Raw genomic sequence first — 24190 nt, forward strand, 5'->3', positions numbered from 1 at the left:
TTCCAATGGAGCAACGTTAATATCTCTGTCAGTTAATTCCAGGTTTTTGTGTAGAATCCCAGGGTTTTTCTCTTTAAGCAACCATTTAACACTCAGCAATCGTACAGTTGACAAATCCATTATAAGGAAGAGGCAGAGATAAATATTCCTCCACCAGCTGCACGAGTGCAAACTAAAGCAAGATTAACATATAGGCTCTAATTGAAAAGAAGCATCAATTTACCCTGAGAGAGACTAGAAGATCGATACGACACATGCTAAGTGAGCTAAAGCCAGCAGACACTCGCTTAGAATAAAGACCGATGGCAACAGAAAGCAACTCATGTTTCAAATCATATTTAAAGCTCAATATCATGTTAAATTTAATCTGTACAATCCTGGAGACTTGTTGTCATCATAAAGGCAATGTGCCAGGGCAATAACAACTCCCATAAAACCAAAACTTGTCATCTTTACATGTATGTTTTGTTCTGCCAGGTGTATTTATTTACCATTCGGACCGAGGGGCAACTGCTGGGTCTAAAAAGGCAAGCGGATATGCATTAATCTACTAAAGTATACAGATTGAATAGAAGTCTATGAGAGGATAGCTTGATTTAATACTACAGTAAACATTTATGGTCTCAATTGCTACTTTCAAGTCTTCTTCAATACTGAACGATGGAGAGTAAATTCGACGAGGCAGGGTGTGTTTTAGCGCCAGGGTAAAGACACACAAGGAGTTGGGAACTGTAGCCAAAAGTGGCATCCAATTAAAATCACAGCTTCTCCTCACACCTCCTCTTCTCCATCTCTTTGGTCACCTCTTGTTCCAACACACAAAATGGCGACAGCCCCAAAGCCAAACTCCCAAATTCATCGCATCAGATTTGAACCAAATCAATGGGTAACATCACAGTGACTATTCTTTAATACAGTCTATAACTAAGATGTTGCCAGGCGCTTTATCAGTTTCCAGTCTTTATCTATTATTTATTTGTTTTTCCACATGTATATATATTATCTATTTTTTGTTTTATATTCTTAAACTTTTACATTTTTAATGCTATTTTATTTCTATTTCTGAAATATTTTGGACTGTTTATCTATCTATCTATCTATCTATCTATCTATCTATCTATCTATCTATCTATCTATCTATCTATCTATCTATCTATCTATCTATCTATCTATCTATCTATCTATCTATCTATCTATCTATCCATCTTATTCTAAGCTAAGATAATATCCTGTGGGATCTAGCTCCTTATTTAGACATGCATGAGAGTGGTATTTCTCTTCTATCAAGTAAGATATTCATTAAATTTAGTTACTGATTTATAAAGATGACTAGTGACCAGAGGTATGTTTTTCCTGAAATCCGACACCTGCCAGCTGATCATTAACGTATTTTGGTCAACGTTTCAGTTTTTTCAGTGTCTCTGCATTTTGTTTGCAGCACATTTGCATTACTTCTGGAGGCAGGATGCAGTGTGCAGAATTAAATGGCATCACTTATGCATATATGCTTTAATGTTTGATGTGAAATGTCTTTCTTTGCCTGTAGATGTTGGAAGGATTGTGAGAGTAAACAACCATTTCCATATCAACCCTCTCACTTGTTAAATGTGAACAAGTTGTGCGTGGGAGTCAGCTTCACAACTTGATCCTGCTGAAGATCCCTTGGATTTGAGACAATCAATGTGGCAAAAACAAACACTTCTTGTGAGCGTTACAGCGCTGTGTGATCTCTTCTTTATTCATGATCTCTCCTTGTCTCGCTCTCAGAAGCTGAATGTGCAATTTTTTTCAGGACAGCATTGCAAATCCCCCCAAAACAAATCCCCTCGAATCTTACCTGCCACCATTTGAAGGTTTCATCAGAGAGGAGGCTGTTCTCCCGGGACATCAGAGGACTGAAGGACTGATTGAAGCGCTCTGAGAACCAGGGGTCGTCTTCCAGCTCTGTCATACATCGCTGGCATGCACAAAGCCCTTTGGAGAAGAAGGTATCCGACAGGCGAAATGCGTACTTGAAGAAGTACAGCGAGGGGTCCCGGAACGTGTAGCTGAACAGGAATGTTGTGAATGAAATGACGCAAAAAAGCAACGCTAAAGTCCTGATTTTCCTACGCTTTGGAAGAAGCATGTCGTCACAAAAATCAGGGTTCAAATGTCTCTCTGATGTCCGATATGCATTCCCTGTTGTTCCTACTTTGCAGGCTCAAGATTGGGTTCATGAAGGATCCTGATGAAACTCATGGAGGTGCTTTGTTTGCAGAGTAATCCACACAAAAGGATGGTTACTGATTATTTCTGACTGCTGCTGGATAGTCGAGTTCAGGCTGTTTTTATTCTGTTGACTCTGTGGGGTGAGTGACTGATGTGTCGTCCATTCCTCTGATGATCCACCTAAAAGGCAAATAAAAAAAGATATTTTGTGAGTACTTTTTTACTTTAAACACACACTGTCAATTGACCAAGTATTCTCATTAATTCACTGTACAAACAGTTCAACAATCAAACCCTATGTAACATCTGCTACTGTTTTACGTGCATGACTGTGGAAAGTTTCCCATAAAAGTTTCATACTTTGTTTATTGCCTTGTTTTCCTCCTTCAAGATTGCCAAATCACACAAGATGTGCTGCAGTCTCTCAGCTCTTAAAAAGACCATCAAGCTGCAGAAATGTCTCCATTGATTGTGAAAATGATTACAGTTCTCCCACTGTTAAGGGCATGCCAATAACCAGAAGCTGCTTTTGTTAACGGATATAAAATGAAAGTCCTACTCCACTAGTCGTCCACACACTGGGATAGAACCAGAATGAGTTATTGATCCAGTGTCACATCCTAAAAAAATCGAATAATGTCTACTTAATGTGGATTTTGCAGATCTTTTCGCTTTATTTTCTATGCTTTTTACACCTCGGAAACTTCAAAATGATGGATTGAAATGTATTTTTTTTAACATTTTTAACACCAGAAGGTTAAACATCCTAATGTAAAACAGGGTGAAATTTCAAGAGTTGCCAGGGGTATGTGGAAGATTGTGGTGTCGCATCATCTAGTTGCCAAAGAAAGTGCCTTTGGGCAACTTGCACACCCTTACACAATGCCAAAATAAACAATGTGAACAAATATAAATGAATTTGATCTTGGTTTTCTAGCTGATGGAGAAATTGCAGCCCTTATCTTTCTTGTGTTGACAACTAGAAAACACAGTATAACCATCTAGCTAACATCAACTTTCTGACATTGGGGTTTTCATGACTGAATAAACGCCCAAAGATCTCTTGAAATCTGGTCAAATCCACTCTTTGCAACAAGGATACATTGTTCAAATTAAGTCCTAAAACCATTGGATAAAAGGCTGAAATAGTATCTAAAGTAGTGAAGCATTGAAACACATTTTCACACAAGCTTATATGCAGAAGGCCTTAAGGCTAATGGCGGGATTAGAAGTAATGGATACTGTAACTAACTTAAATTAGATTAAAAAATCTGCTTCTGTGACACCAAGGAAGTAAAACAAATGTAGACCTGACTACAGTTTGAATTGCATGACAAAAATAACCACATTCATATCCACTTTTATATGACAACTGGAGGTACATCTGGCTAAAAGGGCAAGGCAGCACTGGTGTAAACTGGTATTTTCTAGCGACAGTCAGTCAGTAACCTGCTATCGACACAATTCCCAGAATAAAATAGAGAAGGGGATTTATGACTGATAAAGCAGGCGGACCACCTGGGGTTTAATTTAAACATGAAAAAGCCACCTCTGCCTTTTAAACACAGCCCGGATTTCATTTTGATGTGCAGCTGTGTTCAGGGTTTCACAAATGCATCTATATTTAGATAACAGCAAATCCACGCTGCAGATAAAGTCCTGCCATCCCCACACATGCTGAGCCATATATCTGAAAAATGAACACATGCATATCTGCCGTTTGCTCTCGACAACTTCTGAGTGAGCCCTCCATATAAAAGATGTGTGGGAAAGTCTTTCACTACAAAAGGAGAAAGAGAGACTGTGGGTCTTTTTCCTGATTAGAAATTGATCAAGTCATTTAAATTCCACCCTGGAGGAAAGCAAAGAGGATTGGGTTTAAGACTCAGAAAAAAGACTGCGCAGCGACACTATTGATGTTCAGAGATGGCAAAAGTACACACATCCTTTCCTCAAGTAGAAGTACAGATAATCGTGTTTAAAAATACTCTGGTAAAAGTAGAAGTACTGACTAAACTTCTTTCCTCAAGTAAAAGTAAAGAGGGCTTTGAAATGTACTTCAGTAAAAAGTACCCATAACTAGCAGCTGTTTTAAAGAGTACCTGACCTCCCTTTATATTAATAGAACAATAATGTCATTGTTAGCTAATGAATGTTTCCATGCTGAACAACGGCAACATGACAACGTTTTCATTGGTCCCTCTTCTTTAGAGAAGACCAGGAAATGATGGATACACGGATCGTGTTCAAATCAATAGGCACGCAATGACTCTAAATAATAATGATCACGCCACCAAACACACATTCAAACTAAAGTAACCAGCCTGTTTGGGAAATGTAAGAAGTAGAAAGTACAGGTATTTGGGTTCAACATGTAAGAAGTAGAAAGTACAGGTATTTGTGTTCAACATGTGAGAAGTAGAAAGTACAGGTATTTGTGTTCAACATGTAAGAAGTAGAAAGTACAGGTATTTGGGTTCAACATGTAAGATGTAGAAAGTACAGGTATTTGTGTTCAACATGTAAGAAGTAGAAAGTACAGGTATTTGGGTTCAACATGTAAGAAGTAGAAAGTACAGGTATTTGTGTTCAACATGTAAGATGTAGAAAGTACAGGTATTTGGGTTCAACATGTAAGATGTAGAAAGTACAGGTATTTGGGTTCAACATGTAAGATGTAGAAAGTACAGGTATTTGGGTTCAACATGTAAGAAGTAGAAAGTACAGGTATTTGGGTTCAACATGTAAGAAGTAGAAAGTACAGGTATTTGGGTTCAACATGTAAGAAGTAGAAAGTACAGGTATTTGGGTTCAAAATGTAAGAAGTAGAAAGTACAGGTATTTGTGTTCAAAATGTGAGAAGTAGAAAGTACAGGTATTTGGGTTCAAAATGTAAGAAGTAGAAAGTACAGGTATTTGTGTTCAACATGTAAGAAGTAGAAAGTACAGGTATTTGTGTTCAACAAGTAAGAAGTAGAAAGTACAGGTGTTTGTGTTCAACATGTAAGAAGTAGAAAGTACAGGTATTTGTGTTCAAAATGTAAGAAGTCAAAGTAAAAAGTCGTCAGAAAAATAAGTAGTGGAGTAAAGTACTGATACCGGAACAATGTACTTAAGTACAGTAACGAAGTATTTGTACTCCACTACTTCCCACCTATTTTGATTTTTCGCTCACCTCATCAGAGCGGGAAAACAAACTGTACAGCCGTTTATCAGCAGCTCTGACACACAGGAAGCTTTATAAGTGATCCCTTCTGCTGCTCAGAGCTCTCTAACTCACAGCAGAGAGGATCTGCATACAGCTCAAGGTTGCTTATTGTCAAAGGCAGCAGGATGGCAAGGATAACTGGAAACCTATAATGGAAACCTCTATGAATGGACCTACTTCCAAGGGGGAAAGATCTTAAAAGTAAAAAATACCACAGTGTAGAAATACTGTTGCTACTCAAAGTCTGGCATTCAAAAGAGTAAAAGTATTAGCATGAAATGATACGTAAAGTAATCATTATGCATGCATTGCATTCTGCATTATTTGTGTTATCACTGGATTCTAATGTAATGTTAAAACTGTTTTAATTTTGCAGCTGGAAAAAGGTGGAGCTAACTTGTTGATTGTTTATACTGCCACTTATGTTATTCTGTAATAGCATGTAATTTAATATGTATTATTATTACACGGCTTAGTTGAACACTCAAATCTGATTGGTCGATTTGGACATTCCAGAGGTTGTTCATTTTCCCTAACTGACCGTACACTAAAGGGAACAGCAGAAGATAATGAATGTTTCCATGCTGAACACGGCAACATGACAACGTTTCATTGGTCCCTCTTCTTTAGAGAAGACCAGGAAATGATGGATACAAACGGATCGTGTTCAAATCAATAGGCACGCAATGACTCTAAATAATAATGATCACGCCACCAAACACACATTCAAACTAAAGGAACCAGCCTGTTTGGGAAATGTGAGAAGTAGAAAGTACAGGTATTTGTGTTCAACATGTAAGAAGTAGAAAGTACAGGTATTTGGGTTCAACATGTAAGAAGTAGAAAGTACAGGTATTTGGGGTTCAACATGTAGAAGTAGAAAGTACAGGTATTTGTGTTCAAAATGTAAGAAGTAGAAAGTACAGGTATTTGGGTTCAACATGTAAGAGAGTAGAAAGTACAGGTATTTGTGTTCAAAATGTAAGAGTAGAAAGTACAGGATTTGTGTTCAACATGTAAGAAGTAGAAGTACAGGTATTTGTGTTCAACATGTAAGAAGTAGAAAGTACAGGTATTTGTGTTCAACATGTAAGAAGTAGAAAAGTACAGGTATTTGTGTTCAACATGTAGAAGTAGAAAGTACAGGTTATTTGTGTTCAAAATGTGAGAAGTCAAAGTAAAAAGGTCGGCAGAAAAAATAAGTAGTGGAGTAAAGTACTGATACCAGAGAAATGTGCTTCAGTACAGTAACGAAGTATTTGTACTCCACTACTTCCCACCTCTATATGACAGGCTGTTGACTGCTCTCAGTTTGAAGTCCCTGGACATTAAAGGTTCAGGTAGATGTGAGAGAGGCAGAATTAATTCTCAAACAGGTGGCAGCTCCACACTTTTGACACAGGCCATCATTTCGTTCCCTGACCTTGTCCGACTGAAAGCTGGCAGCCCGGCGCTGATCAAAGTCTGTAGAGTGAGAGAGCGTCTGTTCACACTTCAGAGGCTGAGAGACAAAGAGAGAGAGAGGGGGGGGTAAGCAGCAGTGTGTGAGCTGTGGTTTCACCCATATTTTTGTATTGTCTTCCCGAAAATGCGCAACGTCCTGTCCACCCCTTAAAAAATAAAGCTTATATAAACACACGTGTGGTTTTGTGGTACAGAAATGCATGAGAAATTTGTGAGATCTATTTTGACTATATTTAAGATCAGGGGAAAAAAACGTCAATGGATAATCCCATACTGGTCAAAGTTAAGTGAGAAATCCAATCAAATTTGAATAAAACATCCATCGTTCAATGAAAGCACCCTAAAAGCATCCATTATATTCTTGTGGCATTAAGATGGAATAACCCCTTGTTCTGACTTAAAAACGTTCTGGAGAACAACAGGAAGGCACATCACATTTACAAGAGTTTTCATTTTGTGTAGCGAGGAAATTATTTGTATCCCAGCTTTACCTCTGCAATTTCAGAAATCAGAATACTGCCGTTCTGAAGCTTGTCGAGTGAACCAGTGGGAGTTAACATGGAAAGTGACCTTGGCACAGCAGCTCGTTCAGATTGTAAATGTGGTTTTAATTCAACATGTCGGTATAGTACTTTTATTCAAGGTAACACTTTCACAGAGAGACATTCAATTCAATCAAAAAGCTTAAACCTGTATTCCAATTATGTTTGTATTAACTTTAATCACTAATTATCCACACAGTAAGTGGAATAAGCCGATAGAGATTGTCTCAGTCAATACAAAAAAGAGCTCCCTTACAACGAATAGTAATCAGACCAGCTGTCTCCAACCTTCTTATTTACATGAAATGGTGAGGCATATACCCCCGAGATCATGACCGAAAGAACGAGATCGCGGATACAAGTGGCCGAGCCAGTTGAGGTGGTTCGGGCACCTAGTAAGGATGCCACCTGGGCGCCTCCCTAGGGAGGTGTTCCAGGCACGTCTAGCTGGGAGGAGACCGAGGGGTAGACCTAGGACCAGGTGGAGGGATTATATCTCTTCGCTGGCCTGGGAGCGCCTTGGGACCCCCCAGTCAGAGCTGGTTGATGTGGCCAGGGAAAGGAACGTTTGGGGCTCTCTGCTGGAACTGATACCTCCACGACCCGACCACGGAGAAGCGGGAGAAGATGGATGGATGGATGAATATCAAACAAAATGCTCTACATACAGCATGTTAGCAGATAAGAGTCCCAGCTTTAAGTTTTGTCAGTCACATAGTGTTTTTATAATATGCTAATACACCTTAACAGACAGCTGGAGCCGGTGATGTTGCATATTGTCAGAAAAGCCCCTTAGAAACTGTAAACGAAAAGCAGACTGGTTTCTTAATATGAACAACATTACGCCAAAGCGAGTAATAAAAAGCTCTCTGCTCTCATCAACATTCAATATCTGAAACTCCACAGACGGGATGAATAAGAAGAGATGTAAAAGGCAACGCACACAAAACCTAGGGGGATTTTCTGTGAAATTGCAGCTCTATAACTAATAATATCACTCAGGGAATAAAAAAATGAAAACGCTCCAGATTTTTACATTTGATGGCATCACATCTAGGAGACTTCACACATTAGACTCTGGCTTTGGCGAAGGGTATTTCATTTTCACAGATATTGACTTTGAGTCGGAGCTTTATTTTGATAAAAAAGCGTAGGCCTGGTTGTGTTTCTCGCTCGCTCGATCTCATAAAGAGGATTCTGGGGGCATGAGAGGGATTGAAATATCTTCACATAAGATTTGAATTAATGTAGAAATAACTCTGAAGTTAGTTCTCAGAGATGAACAGAATACAGAGTCAGTCGTCACGAATAGTTCATTAAATTCAAGGTGAAACAACCTACAGTAACCACATGTTCTTTGTTGCTCCATAACACAAGGCTAAAGCCAAGTTTACTGTAAGAAACATCAGTCTGTTTTATGTTGAGGCTTTTTAATGGATTTCTGAAAGGGCTGTAACCCCTGGTTCAATTAAAGCCTTTTAAATCCAGAGGACAAAATAGCAAATGCAAAGTGGTCCAAGTAATGTGTCCTGACATTTTGAAGGTGAGAAGAGTTCATTTTTGCCCAGGAGCAATGCGTTATTTATACATTTTTAAACTTGCATGGTGTGCTTTTGTCTAGCTATTGATGTTTACACATTCTGATTTGAGTATGTGACCAAAATCCTCACACAGGTCATCAGAGGAAACAAAACAGTAAATATCCAAAGTGACCATTTAGAATAGAATAGAATAGAATAGGGAGGGATGAAACCCTCTTTAATGGTCACACATGCAGAGCACACAGCACACACAGTGAAATTTGGCCTCTGCTTTTAACCCATCCTAGTACAAGGAGTCTAGTACTAGGAGCAGTGGGCAGCTATTGTACAGCGCCCGGGGAGCAATGGGAGTGGGGGGGAAGGGGGGTGTCCGGTGCCTTGCTCAAGGGCACCACGGCAGGGCAGGAGGTGAACTGGGACCTCTCCAAGTAGAAGTCCACACTCCATATTTAGGTCTGGTCGGGGACTTGAACCAGCGACCCTACGGCTCCCAGTCCAAGCCCCTACTGACTGAGCCACTGCCGGACTATTTGCTCTTGTTGTGATGACATGAAGGATTGATAAGACTGCAGGCACTTATTTGTTGAAGGATAGAAGATTGAACACAGCGGGATGTGACAAGTGAACCACAGGAAAAAGAGGAATATATGCCATAAGGCTTTCATTGTAAAAGTAAAAAAGAAATTGAGGAATGACCCATTATCTGACTAAGGTTACAAGGAATTATGCATTTTCCCATGAATCTTAGGAGTGTGGAGCCTCCGTGTTGTTGTCTTGATAATCCAAGCTCTTCTACAACGTGATTCTTTGATTTGCAGTTTTAAAAAACACAGAAAAAAATTTCCATGTTTCAATAAATATCTCCGGGTTAGGGTTAGGGTTAGGGTTAGGGTTAAGAAATGCATCATACCCAACCGTTATCTTAGCATGGTTTGCAAAGGTGATGTCTATTTTGCCATTGGAGAGATTATCAAGTGTTAAAAGGGACTCTTGATGAGTTTTTAGGGGACTGGTACACAATAGCACAATAACACTTTTGTTGTTTTTGCTACGATTTGTCTTAAATGATCAGAATACAACATGATAAACAGCTGTAAAGATAAGAGAAATACTATGTATTTTTTCATTTTTGGGATGTACTGTCCCTTTAAGGAGGCATATTGTTTACCACCAAGCAAAAGTCATTACACTTCCTCCTATGCAGCCCATGAATATGTGTCAAAACGCAACATCTTGCAAGAAACAGCGTCTGAGGGCTTCTTAACATTTAACAAACTATGAATGTGTCATACCCACTTAACGGGAAGAAACTCAGCTATCAGACAATATGAACCATTTTTAGCTAAACAAAACCCAAGGGTAATACCAAGCCTCTGAATTAGCCCTGAGCGGAAAGATTTGAACGCACTTAGCACAGAACTCACGGTAGAAATACTTTATTACTTATCGGATACAACGTAGCTTCACGGGACCAAAGCGGAAAATAAGTCTTACCGTTGCTGTTTTCTGATCAAAAGTTGTGTTCAATGGCATTAAAACGCATAAAACGCTGCTGAAGGTTAATCCAATGGTTAATCCAATGTGTCTGTGTCACTTTGAAATGATTACTGATAATCCATCTTCATATGTCAATAACGGAGATTTCATATTAGCTGCTACGAGAGTGTTTGACGGTTTTGGGCATTCTGGCTGTGCATCACTCATTCACCAATGGGTAATGTTTAGATGGATTTTAGGAACTTCCCCTCGATTCTATTGGCTCTAACGGTTACAAAGAGGTGTCAATCATCAAAATCGACCGATGGGTTCCAGAGATATGGAAAATCCACCCAAATGACCCCAGAAGTGTTTTTTGTTTTCTAAACCTCTCTAAAAAGGTCAAATGTCACTTGTTTTGCATCAATCTTGATACAGGGTACTTATTATATGTTATAGTTTGGATTCCTAAAGCTTTTAGTCTTCTATCCCATCATCCAAGGGTGGTTTTCACTATAAGTAATTTTTATTTTTGGACGGACACTATAATTTATATTTTTTTACTATGTTCAATCTGAATTTACTTTAAAATAAAAAAATCTATATTGATTCTGACTTTTCTACATCCAACTCACAGGTTTATCATTGCTTTGAGAAAAAAGAGTATTAATTTACCCCTTTTAGAAGGGAAGATATAGTCATTTGTTCTGGGAATGTCATTTTCGAGCCTGAGGCCTGAAAAACAGGCTCAGGGCTTAACAGGTTAAAATGTGTCACATCATGCACGTGTTAGACATGCATTGTGAAAGGTGTGGATTTTGTTGAAATGAAGCTTATTATATGGCAACTTTGAGGGGACAGAAATGCACGGTGTGTCCTTGTTCCTTGGATTTTCCGTGAATTATTGAGGTGATTGCCACCCTGCCACAAAGCAGCAGATATTCATCACTGATCTTCCCATTAACATCATCCCCTGCTCCTTTTATGTCCTTGTTGCTGTAGCTTTACTGTTATGAACACGGCTCTAATGGACCTTTACTCATTTGCCCTGGCTCAGCAGCTCATTATTCCCTAATTTTATTATTGCAAAATTGCATTATCCATTAGACACTCTCTCTCTCTCTCTCTCTCTCACTGTATTTCTTCTGATTACTGCAGAGTCTTTTTCGTCACGTCCTTCACACACACATCCGTGCACCTTAAGTTGCCGGGAGCAATAAAGTTTCCATGGTGTGTTAACTCCCTGAGAGGCTGCTTACTCACTGAATACAGAGCGCTGCAGGAGATGAACCTTCACACGATGATTCTGAACTATTCCCCCAGCTCTCACTTACTATTTTAAACCTCTTAACATGCATTCACCTTTCATTTGGGAAAAATCCTCTCATTCCACTGTTTTTCACATCACCTTGTTCCACTTTTGGAGCTATATGTCATTTATATATTAAAACCCAAGACTCAATGCTTTTTTGTTTTTTATCCCAAATTCAGACTGATCTGTTTGTTTTCTGTAGATACTCTTGCATCTCCACTTGTGATGAATTCCTATCAGTTTTGAACACTAATCACATGCACAGCACACATTTAGGAGATTTCTTATTGAGTAATTATATCAACACTTTAAAATATGATAATCCATAATTAAATGCATTATTAATGCTAGAGTAAAATCCATATCCTCTATGTCAGGGAACTCAACCCTTAGATGCATAAGTGGGTCTTTTTGGACCCGGTGAGGTGGTTTTCTTGAAATATCTTTGTAATTACATTTTTTTATCATTTCATATTCCAGCTATTCCTCAAAAAACATGTTTTGGATATCATGCCATTCTAATTTTAAATTTACATTTTAAGAAATTGTAGTTTTTGTATTGCTACCCCAAGCTTCCATAAGTGGGTCTTTTTGGACCCGGTGAGGTGGTTTTCTTGAAGTATTTTTGTAATTACATTTTTTTATCATTTCATATTCCAGCTATTCCTCAAAAAACATGTTTTGGATATCATGCCATTCTAATTTTAAATTTACATTTTAAGAAATTGTAGTTTTTGTATTGCTACCCCCAAGCTTCCATAAGTGGGTCTTTTTGGACCCGGTGAGGTGGTTTCTTGAAGTATCTTTGTAATTAAAAAAATGTATCATTTCATATTCCAGCTAGTCCTCAAAAAACATGTTTTGTATATCATGCCATTCACATTTTTAATTTACATTTTAAGAAATTGTAGTTTTTGTATTAGTACCCCAAGCTTCCATAAGTGGGTCAAAACTGACCCGCATGCATTTTCTATGGGATCCTATGGGAAAACGTTTTTTTTCAAAATGCAAAAGACATTTCTAAAATGATAAATAGTGAAAAATTAAATATAAAATATTTCTAGTGTGAACCAAAATATAATACTAAATATTATACAAGAGATTTTTCTTAACCAAAAATTGCATAAAAACACATATTATTCTAATACGGGTCCTGTTAGACCCACTTATGGAAGAGTGTAGGGTCCAGTCACTCGTGCATCTAAGGGTTAAATAGATTTATAAGCAAGTTTTAATTCTAGTACTAAAAAACTACTAAAAACTCTACTAAAAAAAATACGCTATTCAAATTGAAATAGCATTATTGGTCAGATATCATTTGGTTTCTTCATTGAATTGTTCATGCCTACTCTTCGCTTTCTATTCAAGTACCAGGTAATGAAACCAACAAATATAATATATATAACACAGGATTTGACACTAGAGCCACAGTTTGTACACACCAATTGCCCAGTATCAGCTGTTCAGATATGAAAAGCCCTGCATGTAATAAAACCAAAAAAAATCAATAAGTCAATAAGGTAAACATATCCGCAGCTCTTGTCTCCCCTCAAAATATTTTTGATCTTTCACATTGAAAATCTCCAACTGTTTTGCATGAAGTCAAATGTTTTTTTCCCTCTCTGCACTTCCTTTGATAGCAAAGTGGACAGAATGTAAAGTAGCTCTGATTATTGATGTGTTGTCACGTTCCTCCTCCAAAATGAGACGCCTGCACCATCAATCATTAACAAAGCAGAAGACGTGGGGTGCCTTCGACGGTATGAAAAGAGAAGTCCATTTGCACATTTGTCAACGAGAATACGTGTTGCTATGATTCTAGTGATTTCCTCCCCTTCTGTTTTTATCTCCATGTTTTGATGAGGCCATTTTACATGCAGACAAATGTTTTCTCCTGCACTTCTACTGATAGCTAGCTGGCAGGAGAATGTAAAAGAGGCCTCAGTATTAATGTGTTTTGTCAGGGAAGTTCTCCATCCAAAAGGCAGCGTCTGTCTCATTAATCATGAGCAACGGGGAAGGTGTGGGAAGCCTCGTATGAAATAAACCAGCCCATTTGCATTTTCTCTACATAAACATGTCTACCGAGGTGCTGATTATTCTCTATGTTCTTGATTGTGGGAGGTTTTTGACAGTGGTTTTACACCAGAGTGATTTTCTTTTTTATGTAGATGTGAAAATATGAGTCGGAGGCCAAGGCATTGTGACATGACAACAAAATAGCTTACAGTGTGGAATTATCCTCAGAGGATTTCAGAGGTTTGGCAAACAACGATTGGAGACGACCATTTCATAGTGCAAGCTGTCCTATTCATCTGTGGCAAATGGCTGCTGTCTTTGTTTCATTTATGACAATCTTTATTCAGATCTGTCACTAAAGTACATCAACAGGGCTGATTTCTTGTTGCTGTATTGAATGATTTCCTTCCAAGATGCACTGAGGAGTTCAGCCCATCTCTGATGTTGTTCCAGATCCACTTGTGCATTTTGATATAAAATTCCACTTCTGTCAAGTACAACATGAAAAGCACACTGTCCTCTCCAGAGATCCACAGCATTGGTTGTTTGTTCACACTTAAAAGAACCTATGTTTATGTTCAGTAGCATTGGCACAGCAGGAAGCGGTGTAAAGTCTGTATGTTGGAGGGCAGAATAACCGTGTCTGGGTCTGGGTCGATGGTACAAAGAGTTTTACTTCATCTTGGAAGACTTTGCTCGAGTCCTCACTAACACTAAGAAAGTGGATCACATCAGTCCAGTTCTGAAGTCTTTAGACTGGCTTCCTCTCTGTCAAATAATTGAGTTCAAAATACTGCTGCTGGTTTATAAAGCATTGAATGGTCTAGGCCAGGGGTCGGCAACCCGCGGCTCTTTAAGCCCTCTACTCTGGCTCCCTTGAGCTTAGACAAAAATAAGAAGGAAATAAAATAAAAATATTTGTAGGACTATTTATATTTTGTTGCACGGTTGAAAATGTTTCGTATCTTGTATTTTGAGGTGATACTGTGACATATAAAAAAAAAATTAATTAGGTCAACTCAAAGATGCGTCACATCCTGCTACGGTCCCGCACCAGCGCCTTTTCTTGCAGGCGAATAACCTGACCCCCTGACCCCCGGCTCGATGAGCAAACTATGGATACATCAAAGAAAAGAAAAGTATGGGAGGAACACAGAGGGTTTAATTCTGCGTGGTTAGAGTTATCTGCTTTCACAGCAAACGATGCTGGCTTACCGGGATGTTTGATATGTAGAGAGAAGTTGTCAAAGGTGCTGCAGCTTTACGTATTGGGGGAAAAACATGGGAGAGGAAGACAGCTGACGATCTTCATCATAATTCAATCAGTTAACTCTTTTTAGGGTGCAGCTATATGTTTTATTTATTTCAAAGTGGGCCCATTTTAATTATATTCATTTTCTTCAAATGTTCAGAGGACTCCCTAAATGCTGTGTTGATTTATTTTAAAGTATGCCTGTGTATTTTTTTTTATTCTCCTTATAAAAAACGGTAGTTTTTGTCTATGGTGTAACAATATATACAACTTTATAAGCTATCAAGCTATTAAATATGTTTTGCTACTCTAGACAAAAAATTGTGGAAAAGGGGGCAAAATGGCTCTTTTGGTCAAAAAGGTTGCAGACCCCTGGACTAGGGCCAAAATACATGTCTGATCTCCTGCTAAATTATGAACCACCCCAGGGCCGTCCTGGCCAACATGAGGCCCCACGCAAAGTTATATGATGAGGCCCTCTGTTTCGCGAGCGTCGACGGGGGAGGGGGGGGGGTGCTAGTGGAGCCTCGCAGCGGTGAAACCGTGCTGCGCCACACTAATTGCGCCGCATAAGCGCATAAGTGCGCCGCATTTTCGGCTCAGTTGAGGCACCCTCCACAAGATGAGGCCCCACGCAGTCTGCATGATCGGCTTGTAGGGAGGGACGGCCCTGAACCATCCAGAACTCTCAGGTCTTCTGGTCTGCTTTCTGTCCCCAGAGTCAGAACTAAACACGAAGTTCAGTTATTATGCTCCAAATATCTGGAACAAACTCCCAGAAACCTGCAGGTCCGCTGCAACTCTGACTACTTTTCTGTCGTTCAGGAATACAAACGTATCAGAAAGCTGACTCTAACTCTTCCACTTACAGAGTCAATCAGCCCCGTGGCCATAAAACCATCGTATATCTGCAGGGTATTGATATCGTTGTTGATCGATACCAATGACTCGACATTTCTGCCTTTCACAGCTGACTTTCTAGCCTGCGCTTTGTTCTGGAACAAAGACTCTCTGCCCTCAGTGATCCCAATCTTCCCTTCAAATCTATACGCAGCTCCACAAAGGAAGGCAGGGCCATAAGTTAGAAACACAACTAAGCTGTAATAGTTTAAGCCATCGGTGTCCAAACTATGGCCTATTGAATTGGCCCTCAGGAAATTCTAGAAGTATAACTAGAATGTGCTTGTCTTATATTGTACTTCTTAAATATATACAGTATGTAAACATTGCAAAACTATATTACACAGTAGCATTCATGTCTTTCTAAGCCCACTTTTCAGATAAATTCAGTCAATTAAAGTTGAGAACTTTGTCTAAAAAATCTTGGATGATAAAAAAAAAGTATTTGCATAACAAGCTTGAAATACACCTTTCATATTTCCCATTATTATAAGCAATCTGAGGCTTCTGTTGTAAGGGATGAGCTGCAAAACAAATGAATGAATTTCTATGGAAAGCTGTGTTTTTTCTCTTAAAGAATATCCAAGTATAAACAATAATAGACCTGCATTTGATTGACTTTGCTAACTTATAACTTCACTTAATAGGAAATATACCTCACCTTGTTTTTCTGTATGTGGCCCTCATATATAAGTTGGGAAATATATGCAGTGTTTCCCATACATTGATTTATTTGTGGCGGGCCGCCACAAATAGAATCAAATTCTGTGGGAAACACTGATATGAATATATCTAGAACTGTCTCTAAAGTCTATTCTCTTGCCAAGAGTTGCAAATCAGACTGCAAACAATGCCGTACAAAAGATAGTGACATGGTCGGGATATTCTCTAGCTACACCAGAAACCACATAATAATGTATTACTGTTGAACTGCAACACATCCTGCTGACATATCACAACAAAAGACCAGGGCTAAAAGGCTTTTCATGTGAAACAGAGGTCTTATTTTACAATGGGGGTCAATGACAGCTATAGAAAAAGGAAGCAGGACATAACAGCAGGAAGAAGAGCCAATCAAAGACAACACATTTCATGACTCGAGCCCTCACTGTTCAGGAGTTATATGAGGATAATCTATTTTCCGCTGCAATGGGAGTGAATGATAGCTATATGAAAGGAAGTAGCAACACATATCAAACTTGGTGCACATAAGCTTGGTCGAGAGCCAATCACGCATATCAAATGTCATGACTCTAACCCTCACTGTTCAGGAGTTATATCAAGATCATCCCTTTGTTCTCGTCTTCATTTCTTCTGTATATCTAACATAGTAACCGTCATCCTGCTAGTCAGTGTCTGACATTATTTACACTGTTGAGTTTCTAGTAATCACAACAGTGAGAAAAGCAATTTGACATGCCAAACTGGAGCACAATTCAAGAAATGGTTTGGTTTCTCACTGAAAATGTCCTAGTGGTATCAGTTCTAGAGTAAATGTCAGTTTCCCAATTGTTGATTTTATCTTTTTTGGTGGAAGTCCACAAACATTATTTTTGCGGACTTCAGATGTAATGAGCTGCCGCTGAAATGACTAACTTTATGTCACTTTAAAGGTGGGGTAGGTAAGTTTGAGAAACCGGCTCGAGATACACTTTTTGTTATATTCCATGGAATGCTCTTAACATCCCGATAGCAATGAATATCTGAAGTGCTTTGACAAAAAATCCATTAAAAAATATCATCTGTGGAAGCTGTAGTACTGTAAAAAGCACGACCAATCATTTTAGCCAGGCCGGCTAAAATAACTGGATGGTCGACCTGCCTGTCAGCCTTCCATCTGTGCACAAACTTATCTCGTGCCCTCATTGGTCATGTGCGCGTTCGTGTGTGTTGGAGGAGGGGCTCTATAAGGAAGTGGCAGATTTTCTCCGGTTGTGTATTTTCAAATTCTAGCGATCTCGAGCCGGTTTCTCCAACTTACCTACCCCACCTTTAATTTGTACTAGTAGGTCTGCATTAAGAAAAAAAACTAAAACCTTGATCCAGAATTAAAGATTGAAAAGTATTGTGTTTGAGCTAACATACTCTGGCCCTATAGAAGTGTTGGGGAATAAATAAATATATCTAAATTACATTGGACAAGTATGTTATTTCACAATAAAAGACCAGGGCAGAAAACCTTTAAATGTGAAACAGATTCGGTTTCTCACTGAAAATGTCCTAGTGGTATCAGTTCTAGAGTAAATGTCAGTTTCCCAATTGCTGATTTTATCCGTTTTGGTGGAAGTCCACAAACATTATTTGGCGGACTTCAGATGTAACGAGCTGCTACTGAAAAGACTGACTTCCTGTCACTTTAATTTGTACAAGGTCTGCATTAAGAACAAAGTATTGTGTTTGAGCAAAGATACTCTGGCCCTATACATACTTACATTGGATCAGTATGTTATTCCACATCAAAAGAGCAGGGCAGAAAACCTTTAAATGTGAAACAGATTCGGTTTCTCACTGAAAATGTCCTAGTGGTATCAGTTCTAGAGTAAATGTCAGTTTCCCAATTGCTGATTTTATCCGTTTTGGTGGAAGTTATTTGGTGGACTTCAAATGTAGCAAGCTCATTCTGAAAATGACCTTCTGTCTCTTTGAGTAGGACAGTAGGCATTCATCCAAATGAAAATGCAAATGCCATAGCAGTTACAGTGTTTTGGATGCTGATCGCTGGGACTTTTACTCTGGACTCAGCTGTTAACTATAGCTTTCTCATCTCTGCTATAAAAATGTGACATTTGTGCCAGTTACAGAGCGAGAGGAGGGAGACAGTGAGGAGGCTTGTGTAGGAGGAGAGATTTTCTGTCAGTACTGTTACAACTTGTACTTGTCCCCCTAGAGAAATTAATAAAAAACACACAACCGTTAATGTGCCTATTAATATAAACTTGAGAAATCACATTCAAAAGATCGTTGCTTCTTGTGTTAATCTCAAAAGAAGCACTTTTCTTTATGCTCTCCTTTCACACTCCTCTGCAAATTCAACGACATCAAAGGACCTCAAAAACTTTTCTAAAAAGTTTCAGAAGTTCACCCAGTGAAGAAGCCTTCTGTATGTTCAGGGAACAGATGGACTTTTTGGCAGACTTTTCACTTACAGTGTGGGGGATTAAGACAGGCTGCATTAAATAACCTCAGAGTGAACAGCCAGCTCTGCCCTGTCTAATCTAATGCCACAGTGTTATCGGACCACTGCAGGTTGTTAATAATGTGAACTCCCCAATCCACTGGAGCCTGGTCCAGACCTCCATGTGGACTGTAGGATGGACTCTGGCTGTCACTAATGCACTAAATACAAGTTTGTTTCTGTCTCAGCATGGTGGAAATACTTTGTGTGCGAGCCAAATGTACGGCCTCTTTGTTTTCTTGCTAATATGTGGTATTTTCCCCTTATTATTCCATGTTGGTAGGCGTCTAATGGAGCTTTGAGCGGCGTTATTGTTGGTTGCATTCACCTGCTCCCTTTGGTTTTGCATGGACAGAGAGAGGGGGTTAGATGGGAACGGATAACATGCTTTGCATTTCTGTTTTGCTGTAATACCAAATATGACACATGCTTACGAACGCTGGCGCTAATGAATAATATAATGACACCCTTCCAGCCACAGTCACAGTAGCTTCTGTCACGATTCTTAGTTGTGTGTGTTTGCACGTGCGTGAACTGCAAGCGCCGGAGCTTCGCAGAGGCGAAACTGTGGCGCGCTTGCACTAATTGCGCCGACAGGTGCAAACTCGCTATAACGGTTCACAACACTTACATTAGGATAAATGCTTGCCAAAACACCTGCAGATCAAGAAACATCTTCACCAACTCGACAACAAACGCGCAACATTTATGAAAGGTTCACCAACTTGACGAAACGCCCACAGGGTTTATTAAAAGTGCTGCTTAAACGTTACATGTCAAAAACAAAATGCTGCAGGAAGCTCAAAACACAACGGAAATGTGCACACAGCTGGGACCTGGACAATTATTATTATTTTAACATTGTTATCTCATTATGATTTTGTTTTTGTTTTTTTTATTCTTTATTTATTTGGGGTCACATTTTATTAAAAGTACAGTTTTGCAAATCATATATTTCTAGAGACCTGAAAATGACAAATTAAATACAGAACAGAATTGGTCAAATTAAATAAAAACGAAAAAGTACATAGGGGTTGTTTGAAATTACAAATATCTACACAAGTACACATGTATCTACTTAAACACACACACATATATATATCATTTACATTTTTTTTTTTTTATGTCCATCCTGCTTCCATGTAAAGAGAAATAACGTATGTCACAGTAAAGAATCTTAAAGGGGACCTATCATGCAAAATGCACTTTTGTACGTCTTTTATACATGAATATGTGTCCCCGGTGTTCCAGGGAACTCACCAAGTGTCAGAAAACACAACCCTCTCTATTTTCCTCCATTCCCAAATCTCTAAAAACGGGGCTGCAACGGATCTGATAAAAACTGATACAGATTTGAACACTGTCCTGACGTCAGGACGGTGGTGCTACGGCTATTGGGCCAACTCTCCACCTATTAGGGGAATGGGGGGTTGGGCCACGGCCACGGCCATTGCCGCTCGAAAGCGCTGGAGACGCTGTAGTACATATGCCAGGCCTGTAAGTGGTGCTGTAGTCTGCCACAAAAGCAGCGAAGAAGACTTCCCGCGCATGGTTGTCATGGCTGCCCTTCTGTTTATTCTCCGCTGTGGCTTTCTTTCTCCCTCCCCGAGGCAAGCGTTTGCTCCCGCTGCTTTAATTCAATGCAATCCCTCCCCGTCGAGGCAAGCACTGTAATTCTCTCCGGTTAGTCCACCAGCAGATGACAAACACCCACCTCTCCGCCTCTTCCAAGGAACGAGGGGACCGTGCGGCAGAGTTTCAGTTAGGTTTTCTTTCGCCGGTCAAGATGTCCGTTAAAGTTTAAATCTTCCGGACAAAATTAGAAAAGTGCCGGTCTTCTTTGTTATTTATTGAGCTTTAAAACAAATGAATAACGACTCTATATAATAATATAATAAAACACGGAGGACGGAGATCTATTTTTCTCCCCCTCTTCTGACTTGATCAGAGCACGGCTACCCTCTCCTGCCGGGGGGCGTGGTCAGCTGCAGCTCACAGAGATCAGCCCCGTAGACAGCAAACAGCACATAGAGCGAAATGAGGCATGGCTAAAATGCATGATCTGTTTGGTATTTTGAAAACAGAAACGTATAAATATACCTTATATAGGTATGGCCCTACAATATATAATTTAAATATAGCATGATAGGTCCACTTTAAGATGCTCCAACTTCTAATGAACACTTCTGCAGGTTAGCTTCACCATGTAAACCAAACTCATACAAACCCTCAAAGGGCCTCTTATCATGCTCATTATCGATGGTAATCTCTGGTTGTGCTCCTGCAGCTAGGTAATGACTAAAGCAGTAATTATAGCTGTTTCAACATGTCTTCTTGTCCTACAGATGATTATTGATGTTGCGCTGTAACTTTGGGGATTTTTAAAAGATGCCAGAGTACTCCAGTCAGAGTTATTGTGTCCATTCAGGCGGTTTCTGATGTGTCAGGAGTTTGAGTTGGACTGCCAAATACCTGGAGAGGATTTATGAATTTCATATGTGTAAGCACAAAATGGTTTTAGGCTGTAGTGAAACGGTGTGAGGTGGGGGGGAAACATACTGTATTTTGTTGCGTCAGCTAAGGTTATTCCAGTAGATTCAAGATTCAAAGGTTTTATTGTCATATGCACAAAGTGTAGAAATGGCAATCAAATTCTTCTGACCTGAGCTCCTCCAACAATGCAACATATATAATAAAATACAAAAATACAAAATAAAAAGTAGTGCAAAAAGTCTATATACATGTCAATAGAATATGATATGTACAAGAACAGAATAGGAAATTAAATAATGTTAATTAAGACAAAATTAAATACGTAAGCCATGTGTGTTTATCATGTCTTCGTGAATAAATGTGTAGAAAACATACTGATTATTGCTTGCTTTGAAATAATGACAATACAATTATATTTGCATTTTAATCCAAGTGCCCATAGCAATTAGTCATTGTTCATAAATTCTTGTTTTTGCTTTTTGTTCAGGTTACTCCTCATTAAAATGATCATGTTAGGGGTAGTTCACTTTATTGATCAATACCAACCATTTATGCAAGAAATGTTTTGTTGACTGCTTGTAAATGTGGAAGATTTAAATATTAGACTCAAATATTAGTGTGCAATTAAATTAAGCCACAGGCCTTGGGTGCAGTAAATATGTTAATATTATTTCATTTCGGAATGAATTATCAGTAATTAGTTGTTATCTCATTATTTTAATGAGATATTCATGAGTTTATTATTGAATTAGATACATAATTTGATTAGAAAGCCACCCCACGGCTAATGATTTTTCCATTTGTCAACAAAAATGCATTTATGTTCACCGGGGAGATGAGATCTCAAAGGGTTAAAAATGACTCAATTCATCTTGACTAGCTCTTAGAGACACAATTCTTTGCAAGGCTGACATTTTTTCAAATTCGTTGCTATCCATCCATCCACAGTTCATATATTTGGACATTTGAGTGCCATTCAATAAGCCCTGATGCAGGAAGTGTGAGACACTTGTTGCTTGAAAGGAATGGTGCACAAAAGAAAATCCTGCTGAACTTAAAATATTGGTTTGAGACACTGACTTTGAATTGAATTGAATTGATTTATTTAAAACAAGGGACAGTGTACATTAATCAACATATTCAAAACGTGTAAATGTACTCGAATTACCCAAAAGGCTAGTTTTCACCGATAGTCCCTTTGCAAGAATACAAATACCACTACATTGTTATACAATTCTTTTTACATATTTACAATAGACGACATCACTGAATACAGGTAAGGAGCAAGTCATGATAATAAAGAAAACATTCACAATACGCACTCACACACACACACCTACACCTACACCCACACATCAGTGCTGACACTGTTGGTTATCAATGAGCCACTTTTTAACACTGTGTACTTGAATGAGTAGTAGGATGAGGACTCTCTTATTGGTTGTGGTATTGAATTCTATTGATGGGACGCGTTGAATGAAAAGACAGCCTGGCTAAATGCACTTTTCCTAAACAACATTATCATTAGACGCAAGGTGTTACTTATCTGTGCCCAGGGAGCAGGGGATGGATAAAGGCAAAGCATTTTTTGAGTTTTGGAGATAAAAGCAATGCTGAATGTGAGCAATTTTTGGTCAAATAGTTCATGAAAAATACGACTTTCAGTGAAACATTTTAACACCTTTGCTATATTTTCCCATTTTCTCCCTCTCTGTTTTGTCTCTACTACTTACTATATAATCTTTTACTTTCCCTCGACATGTGTATCCGGTAAAACCATCTCTCAGTTGATCTTTTCCAACGTAGTTTTCAGTCTGTTGTGAAGTTGTGATACATATGGTGCAATGGTTGGATCCACTTGGATGCATTTACAACCCCGCCTAAACACACTTTCCACTGCCCTTTTCAGTGATCTCACCTATGGGAAGTGCCCTTAAGTAAATAAAAGGCTTGGTAAATATTCCCCTATGTATATAATGCTGGGGCCGTGACACCAGATGCTTGCAATGCTGCTGAAAACATTACAACCTTAAAGAGGAGGGTCATCTCTATTAAGTGACTCTTTCCTCAAACATGTCCTCATTTATCAGGAAGCATGGTGCCTCCACACTTCAGACTTCAAGAAGCCATTCGAGCATTTAATTACCCACCATGCCACTCGTGGTTTTCACAGTGTTTGACATTGTGCTACCTGGATATGAATGTGCACAGACATCTCCTGAAGCCATCTTTGTTCCCATCAATCCTGTAACTGAGGCTTCATCTGAGACTGAGGCGTGAGGTTTCAGAAATAATCCTTGATAATCCATGATATGGCGTTTCATCACGGCAGTATTTAGTTTAGACGGTAGCTGCCGGGTCCCGCATGAGCTCAGCCCCCTCCTTTTTTTTTTATCAATTTTTTTTTTAAAGCTTTATACCCAAAATCAGCACTTTTGAAACAGGAAGTGAAATAGAGGGATATGAGGCAAAGCTAGAATGGGTGATCTGTTTGGTATTTTGAGCAAAACACTTCATAGACATGTTTTTTATATATTTTTTATATATCTGAGACCTATGCTATTGCCTAAAAATAACATGATAGGTGACCTTTAAGA

General features: G+C 38.9%; 1 protein-coding gene across 2 annotated transcripts in view; it reads right to left on the reverse strand.

Annotated features, from left to right (window-relative positions):
• LOC117482807 (CMP-N-acetylneuraminate-beta-galactosamide-alpha-2,3-sialyltransferase 1-like) overlaps positions 1–24190 on the reverse strand; it is a 135554-nt gene that overhangs the window by 48259 nt on the left and 63105 nt on the right. The window contains exons 2-3 of one of the 2 annotated variants that reach the window (XM_034130998.1): positions 6843–6920; positions 1838–2391 (exon numbers count right to left, since the gene is read on the reverse strand). In XM_034130998.1, the coding sequence (XP_033986889.1) occupies positions 1838–2128 (291 nt within the window). In that variant the 5' untranslated portion in view covers positions 2129–2391; positions 6843–6920. The remainder of the gene's footprint in view (positions 1–1837; positions 2392–6842; positions 6921–24190) is intronic. The other variant, XM_034130997.1, reaches the window with a different exon arrangement.

This window comes from Trematomus bernacchii, unplaced genomic scaffold, assembly GCF_902827165.1.
Source record: "Trematomus bernacchii unplaced genomic scaffold, fTreBer1.1, whole genome shotgun sequence".
Taxonomy (NCBI): Eukaryota; Metazoa; Chordata; class Actinopteri; order Perciformes; family Nototheniidae; genus Trematomus; species Trematomus bernacchii.